The sequence below is a fragment of the Elephas maximus genome, chromosome 17 (assembly GCF_024166365.1).
Source record: "Elephas maximus indicus isolate mEleMax1 chromosome 17, mEleMax1 primary haplotype, whole genome shotgun sequence".
NCBI lineage: Eukaryota > Metazoa > Chordata > Mammalia > Proboscidea > Elephantidae > Elephas > Elephas maximus.
The window spans coordinates 47,562,425-47,571,505 of NC_064835.1; the positions used below are offsets into that span (position 1 = coordinate 47,562,425).

General features: G+C 40.1%; 1 protein-coding gene across 2 annotated transcripts in view; it reads right to left on the reverse strand.

Annotated features, from left to right (window-relative positions):
- SMYD1 (SET and MYND domain containing 1) overlaps positions 1-7,800 on the reverse strand; it is a 50,909-nt gene extending 43,109 nt beyond the window's left edge. For both annotated transcript variants that reach the window (XM_049856857.1, XM_049856856.1), the window contains exon 1: positions 7,664-7,800. In XM_049856857.1, the coding sequence (XP_049712814.1) occupies positions 7,664-7,800 (137 nt within the window). The remainder of the gene's footprint in view (positions 1-7,663) is intronic.
- Between the last annotated feature and the right edge of the window lie 1,281 nt (positions 7,801-9,081).

The window sequence follows — 9,081 nt, forward strand, 5'->3', positions numbered from 1 at the left end:
TGTGAGTTAGAATTTTGTTCTACATTTTTCTCCAGTTCTATCTGGGACCTTTTATTGAGATCCGTGTCAGAGCAGTCGGTGGTGGTAGCCAGGCACTGTCTAGTTGTTCTGGACTCAGTCTGATGAAGGCTGTGGTAGCTGTGGTCCATTAGTCCTTTGGACTAATCTTTCCCTTGTATCTTTGGTTTTCTTCATCCTCCCTTGTTCCAGCGGGGGGTAGGACCAGTGGAATATCTTAGAAGGCTACTCACAAGCTTTTAAGACCCCAGACGCTACTCACCAAAGCAGGATGTACAATATTTTCTTTATAAATTATGCTATGTCCTGGTGGGGCAGTGGTTAAGAGCTATAGCTGCTAAACAAAAGGCCAGCAGTTCAAATTCACCAGCCACTCCTTGGAAACCCTATGGGGCAGTTCTACCCTGTCCTACAGGGTCGCCAGGAGTCAGAATTGCCTGATGGCAACAGGACTTTTTTTTTTTTTTTTTTTTTTTACTGCCAATTGAGCTAGATGTCCCCCAAGACCATGGTCCCCAGCCCTCAGCACAGTAACTTAGCCATCAGGGAGTTGGACGTATCTACAAAGGTTCTATGACTTTGCCTTGGTCAATTATGCTGACTTTCCCACTATCGTGTAGTGTCTTACCCTTCACCAAAATTATCACTTATCTATTGTCTAGTTGGAAACCCTGGTGGCATAGTGGTTAAGTGCTAAGGCTGCAAACCAAAGGGTCAGCAGTTCGAATCCGCCAGGCGCTCCTTGGAAACTCTATGCAGCAGTTCTACTCTGTCCTATAGGGTCGCTATGAGTTGGAATTGACTTGATGACGCTGCTTTTGGTTTTTTTGCAGGGGGGGAGGTTTATTGTCTAGTTAATGTTTTTGCCTCTTCTCTCCTCCCCTGCTTCATAATCATCAAAGATTGTCTCTTTCTGTGACAAGCTACATTTTAACACATTGTGAAGTGGAGCCCAGGGCCTTTGGAATTCTTAAATGGAGCTCTGACTCCTAGGACTTTTTCCCCTATTTTGTTCTAAAATATGACTCTAAAACTTCTGCTCAAAGTGCCTGGTTCTAGTCCTTTTATTGATTTTTTTTTTTTCCAAGTTCAGAATCCTTTTTCTTCCAAGTTACAATGTATTATTCCTAGATGGCTACTAGGAGAAGTTCTCCAAAGTTACTGTGTAACACATTTCAAATTCCTTCACCCTGTTATTTCTTCTAGATCCACTCCAGTTTGTCTCTATAGCTACTAGGTGTAGGTACTGTTAGAAGATAATGACAATGATGATCATGGTGATGGTGATGATATGATTTCATTCATACGGTGTTAAATAGTGCTCCATGGGTTTTAGTCGTGGGTCAAATGAGTTATCCAACTAATGGATTTTTGAAACAGACGGAGGTTCTGCTCCAGGAGCTGGAAGAGCCCTTCCAAGACCGACTAGAGAAAAGATAAAGATCTAGTCTCCTTGCTGAAGGCATTAGTCACTTCTATCTGCTCACTTTGTTTGACATAAAAGGAACTAAATTAAAAAAAGAAAAGGAAAGAATATGACAATAAATAGCTAGAATAAAATCAATTAAAAGAAAAAGACACTTAAAGCTTAGATGTCATTTAAAAATGTACATAAAAGTTAAGAAAAATGGATACTTTTTTAGATAAAACAGGCAAAATTCAAGAAAAACAAACCTAATTGAGAACTATAAAACAACTGAAATCAAAAAAGCTAAAAACTTATACAAAAGAATTCAAATAATTCAGAAGACTTGAACATAACGAAATAAACAAATGGGCTGTGCATATACTTAAAAATGAGGGCATCAACAGAAATTAGACAAATCACAAAAGAATAAATGTTAATGACGAACAAACATAAAAAAAATTTCAGTTCTCTAATAATAAAAAACTTCAAATTAAAACGATACTATAAGTTCTAACTATGAAAAATAAAAGATAGTTATACTATTAGGTGGAGAACACTGGTGTTATGGATTAAGTTGTGTCCCCCAAAAATGTGTGTCAACTTAGCTAGGCCATGGTTCCCAGTATCGTGTGATTGTCTACCATTTTGTCATCTGGTGTTGTTTAAGTCCTACCTCTACGATATTAATAAGGTGGAATTTGCGGCAGCTAAAAAAAAAAAAAAATTTTTTTTTTTTTTTTTTATGTTAGCACTCAATCTACATGATTAGGTTATATCTTAAGTCAATCTCTTTGAGATATAAAAGACAGAAGTGATCAGAGAGACATGGCGACTTCCTACATCAAGAAAGCAGGGTCGGAAGCAGAACACGTCCTTTGGACCCAGGGTCTGCGTGCTGAGATGCTCCTCTACCAGGGGAAGATTGACGACAAGGACTTTCCCCCAGAGCCAACAGAGAAAGCTTTCCCCTGGAGATGGTGCCCTGAATTCAGAATTCCTAGGCTTTGAGAGAATAAATTTCTCTTTGTTAAAGCCGTCCACTTATGGTATTTCTGTTATACCAGCATTAGGTAACTAAGACAATTGGTATGATTCTCTTCGATGAGGTGATTTGAAATCTGTATCAAAAGCCATTAAAATGTATTTTGAATTCAAAATGTATAGTTCTGGGAGCTTATCCTTAACAAATAATCAGAGGTACATAGAAAATATGCTAGGAAAAGTAGGAAACAAACTTGATACACAAAATACGCCACCTAGTGAAGTTATATATATATATACCAAAACCCAGTGCCATCGAGTGGATTCTGACTCATAGCGACCCAACAGGACACAGTAGAAACTGCCCCATAGAGTTTCCAAGGAGCGCCTGGGAGATTCGAACTGCTGACCCTTTGGTTAGCAGCCGTAGCATTTAACCACTACGCCACCAGAGTTTCCATATACATATATATATATATATACACATATATATAAAACTGTCAACAATAGGAATACTATAAAGCCATTAAAAATTGTGTAGTAGGATATTGGTGTAGAAAGTTTCTTGAAACATATTGTGAAGTAAAGAAAATGGATTTCACAATAACCTCACCTTCGTGAGAGAAAAAATATATATATTCATCTTAATTACATTGAATCTAAGATACTATCGATTTAATAATTAACCATTTTTACTTACCATTAGGAAGCTCCCAATTAAACCATAACGAGCCACAAATTATAGGATGTATCATGATTTCAGACACATGAAAATCAAGTATGTATCCTGGAATTCATAAAATACTATATATGTGTTATATTTGTCCCATTTTAAAATAAACTTATTCCCTCACATTCTAATATTTTGAATTACAAATGTGTCTTACAATCCAAGTATACATTTTGCTAGATGTTTCTCCCACCACCCTGACCCCATCTACAACTCATCAGAAGAAAGTATTTTATGTGTGTTACGGGTTGAATTGTGTCCCCAAAAAATGTGTGACAACTTGGCTTCCCAGTATCGTGTGGTTGTTCTCCATTTTGTGATCTGATGGAATTAACCTATGTGTTTCACATCCTACCACTATGATGATAATGGAGCCCAGTGGTTAAGCATTCAACTGTTAACCAAAACGTAGGCAACCCAAATCCACCAGCCCCTCCTTGGAAACCCTATGGGGCAGTTCTGCTCTGTCCTATAGGGTAGCTATGAGTATGAATCAACTCCATGGCAATGAGTTTGTTTGTTTATTTGTTTATGATGTTAATGAGGCAGTTATGTTAAACAGGCAGGATGAAATCTACCGGATTATGTTTTATCTTCAGTCGATCTCTTTGTAAATATAAAAGATAAGCAGAGAGGAAAGAGAATCCCTACTACCAAGACAGAAAAATGGGGTTTCTTTGCTGAGAAGTTCCTAGACCCAAGGAAGATTTACACAAGGGCTTTCCCGCAGAGCCGACAGAGAGAATTCAGACTTCTAACTCCTTGGAAACTCTATGGGGCAGTTCTACTGTGTCCTGTAGGGTCGCTATGAGTCGGAATCGACTTGACAGCACTGGTTTTTTTTTTCTGGGAACCTAAATTCAGGAAACCCTGGTGGCGAAGTAGTTAAGAGCTATGGTTGCTAACCAAAAAGTCGACCCTTTGAAACCACCAGGAGCTCCTTGGAAACTCTATGGGGCAGTTCTGCCCTGTCCTATAGGGTCGCTATGAGTCGGACTCGATGGCAATGGGTTTTTTTTTTTTTTTAACCTGAATTCAGACTGCTAACCTCCTAGACTGTGAGAGAATAAATTTGTTTGTTAAAGCCACCTACCTATGGTATAAAAATTGTTAAATTGGGAACCTAATTTGCTATGAAAACTTTCACCTAAAACACAATTAAAAAAAAAAAAAAGTCCAGAATTGACAGATTTCAAAATAAATATCAAAAGTTTTCCCCCAAATTTTCCTATTAAAAAAAATATATATATTACAGCCTAGAAGATCCTATGGGGGCAGTTCTACTCTATCCTATAGGGTCACTGTGAGTCAGAATCCGTTCAACAACACACAACAACACAAAACTATCCAGATGAATAATAAAATAAACATTTGAGTGAAAGAAGCAAGTGCCATAAAACCATATGTAATACTACACCTTTGTTTCATAGCCCGGAAACAAAACATAAAAACTAAATTATAGAATGATGTGCAGGGGGACAAGGACATATTGAAACTATTTTTGCATGACATTTCTGTAAACCTAACACTGCTCTAAAAAATTAAATCTATTTTTAGAAAATGAAAGTATGTATCATTTAGGAATATATGCATACATGATAAAACGATGATTAGAGCAGGCAGGAAACAGGATAGGGAGAGACCGAGAAGAATCAGAATATTAGAATGTTCCAGGTTAAGTCGCAGAAGCCCTGGCTACACAATGGTTAAGCATTCAGCTGCTAACCAAAAGGTTGAACGCACCCAGTGGCTCCACAAGAGAAAGGCCTGGCAATCTTCTTCCCTAAAGATTACAGCCTAGAAAACCCTATGGGGCAGCTCGACTTGTCACATGGGGTCACTATGAATCTTAAATCAACTCAATGGCACATAAAGTTGAATGGTGGTTTCACAGGTTATACTTGCTAACTTCGTGTGTGTGTGTGTGTGTGTGTGTGCGTTTTATTGTTGTCGTTGTTACATATATTGTTTAAAAGGATTAATATTCATGTCATGCAGTGTTCAACTAGAAAAATGTATTTCCTCGTGTTTGGACAGAGAGGCAGAGCAGAAAGCCAGGCTTGGAATAACATGGATTAGAAAGTGCCACTTTTATAGAGTGACTGAATAGATAAACTTTTGTGTGTGGCTCAGCCCTAGCTCTCCATTCAAGTGTCTCATTTCCAGTGGCTGAGCCTTACCAGGAGCCTCAAACGCAAGAGAAGACAAGCTTTATCTGATGTCTCTCCAGGCCGTCTCACACGTGCCCAAAGAAACAACTGCCCCTCATCTGTGCAGTGACAAATTGGTGTAAATCACTTTTAAAAAGTATCTCCTTTGGATTTTTTGCTATTGTTTTAAAGATCACTTATTCAAATCGTCCTTTTATTACCATCATAACAATAATATAACATTTTATGTAGCATTTTTATCTGCAATGTACACTAACATTGTTTTTGTAGTGATTACTTCCAATGAGTAATGAATTATTTCTAACAACATCCACATATAAACAACCGAAGTGTCCAGTTATAAAGAAGTGATAGAAGACCATGCAGCCCCTAAATACAATGGTTATGTGTGTACAGTAGCATAGAAGATACCCAAATAATTAAATGAAAAAACACGATAGTTTATTTCATAAGATCCCAACTGTGTGCTACAAACAAATGAAACCTATATTTTAAAACAAACTGGAAAGAAATACACAACGATGTTAAGAGTGGTTATCTTCATGTGATAACCTATTTTTCTTGCTAAATTTTCTAAAAAAGTGTGTTTTCCTTTAAAAATGGAAAGAAAATCCATTCAACATTCTTTAAAGGGAAACTGACTTGACATATTGGGTTTGGGGGCATTGGAGTCAGCAGTGGAGGTGTTTCTGACAAGGCCAGGGTGCACCTCAGGGACAGCACCAAGACCAATATCCACAGCCCCTGTGATCTGATGTGTTATGTCTCAGCTCTGAATCTAATTGAGTCTCTAACCACATTCATCCCACCCTGACACACATGTAAATAAATTTATAAAATAAAACACACTCCTCCAAGGAGCTATTGCCATCACCTCAGCCCCTCATATTCCTCAAGTGTTGGTGACCCATAGGCTTCGGTTTCATGCCTTTGCCTTGAAGGTTTGGTAGGCAGGAAGAAAAAAGAATCTGAACACTAATCAAGTTATCTCTGAAAGCAGTGCCCATTCTCAGGGTGGTTGGTACAACCGGCCAATCACGCAGCCTAGATTACCAGCAGCAGTCTTGATTCAGACCACACAAATGCCAGGCAGGTCACCCCAGCTTTGGGTTCAGGAAATATTGTCATTCTAACTTAACCACAGTGCAAGGTCATTGTGGGTGTTTTTTTTTTTTTTCCCGTAAGAATTTAGAAATTTGGGAGTCAATTGTAGACAGGATTGCAGGGGCCAGAGGACTCTACTACACTGAAGGTGGGAATGTAGATTAAACAGAGCCACTGCGGAGAGCTATTAAACCTGAAAACAGTAGCCTCCACAGTCCCACAGTTCCTCCTCCAGATACAGAACCTAGAGAACAATCACACATGCGCACAAGTGGATGCGCACAAGTGGACACGCTCAAAGATTTCAGTTGTAGAAACGTTTGTTTTTATGGAAACCACCAAATGTTTCAGAACAAAGGAATGGATAATAAAATTTCATAGATTCATAGGGTGGAGTATTTACAACATATAGCATCTGGACCAACCTGGATAGCTCTAAATGGAGTTAAAAGGCACAGATTTGGGGGATTTTTTTTTTTTTAATTATCTATCGATTTCCAGTTCCCACAAGGATAGAAATCAAAAACAGACGGTTGGGTGAAAAATTCTAGAATGACACATTTTCTGCAAAAAAAAAAAAAAACATGGACAACACCTACATTTTGCTAAGTGTATGTATATGTAGGTAATAGTGCAATTCTAGAAGGAAACACGTTAAAATCACAACAGGGGTTACGGCTGAGAGAAGACAGAGGGGACTGAGACTGGGAGGTAAGAAAGGAGGCGGTAAAAGGGTTACAGCTTTATCAGCGACTGTCTAATTTTTCAAAAGTAAATGGTTATTCCTGTGTTAATTGTGTAATTACAATTAATTTTTTAAAGTACCAACAATTACTTTATGCTCTAATATATTTATTATGTCAAAAGAAGCTAACAACATGGAGCCTTCTGTAAGAAAGCGCTTCCCACACCACCAAGCCCACCTTTCCCTCCCCTTTTCCTCAGTCCTCACCACACAAAACACACCCACTCGATCAAGTTCACCAGTGTCGTGTGAAAAGGGCCCCAGACCATTATCTCACTCGTACAAGTGGCTTCCAGGGACCAGAGCCAACCATACCGGCAACGACTTCTTGCAAGAAAAGGTATGCCAGAACACAGTTGACTATTAAAAAAAAGATGTCCCATTTTGTTCAAAATGATCACAAGGATTTTATTCCTTCCCCTGATGGTTTTGAGAACAAATATTTTTTAGAGTTTGGCCCAGTCAAACCAACAGGTGAGGAGAAGGCAACTCCTCACATTTCATACCTGTCAAAAACCACTGCAGAATAGGCCCGCTCAGCAAAGATGATATCCGCAGCCCAGAACTCTTTAGTGGCCTTCAGACCCCTGCCTTTGCCCTCAGAAGTGAAGACTTCCACGTTCTCCATCCCCACTATTGTCATCTCAGAGACTTCAGGCCAGTGTGGCAGATACTTAACACTGAGACAAGTCTCTTGTCATTGCTGCTATTTCAGCACCTTCGGTATCCCAAAGAGCAAGACTATAAATGGGCAAGCCACCTCCCCTTCCCTGCCCCTCTTGCCACTGGGCCCTCACCTCCCCCTCCGCCACTTTTCCTGGGGGCAGGAGTGGGCAGGCAAAAGGACGGTGATCTGGGAGGGGTCTCCTTTGTCATCCAGGGGCTGCTGTGGTTCTACGATTGGGCCTAGAAACTGATGAAAAGAAGAAACTATCTGTATGCGCTAAGTACTGGGCTCCTGCCATGGTCAGCTCTAGTTGGAATTGGGAGTACTTGGTCACTAGGATATTTTTAGCACCCAGATGCCTCTGTCGATCAAAAGCAGGCAGCTGAAACAGTCCAAAAGAAAAGGCAAGGTGATACTTGCTGCTCTGGGAGCCTTCAGCTGTCAGGCTTGTACTTTCCCAAGTGATCCTGGTGTCTTGAGCCCTCAATTCCTCTCCCATGGGTGCTGTTTGTGAGAAGCAACAGAAGCTGAACAGACCCCTTTGGCATGTTGTTGTTACTGTGGGCCGTGGAGTCAATTCCGACTCATAGCCACCCTATAAGACTGAAAAGAACTGCTCCATAGGGCTTCCTAGACTGTAACTTTTTTTTTAATTGTACTTTAGATGAAGGTTTACAGAACAAACTAGTTTCTCATTAAACAGTATGCATATTGTTTTATGATATTGGTTAACAACCCCACGACATGTCGACATTCTCCCTTCTCAACCTTGGGTTCCCTATTCCCAGCTTTCCCGTCCCCTCCTGCCTTCTAGTCCTTGCCCCAGGGCTGGTGTACCCCTTTAGTCTCATTTTGTTTTATGGGCCCATCTACTCTTTGGCTAAAGAGTGAACCTCAGGAGTGACTTCATTACTGAGCTGAAACGGTGTCCAGGGGCCATATTCTCAAGGTTTCTTCAGACTCTGTCAGGCCAGCGAGTCTGGCCTTTTTGAGTTAGAATTTTGTTCTACATTTTTCTCCAGCTGTGCCTGGGACCCTCTATTGTGATCCCTGTGAGAGCAGTCAGTGCTGGTAGCCGGGCATCATCTAGTTGTACTGGACTCAGCCTGGTGGAGGCTGTGGTAGTTGTGGTCTATTAGTCCTTTGGACTAATCTTTCTCTTGTATCTTTAGTTTTCTTCATTCTTCCTTGCTCCAGATGGGCTGAGACCAGTGGAGTGCCCTAGGCTATAATTGTTACAGGAGCAGGCTGCTACGT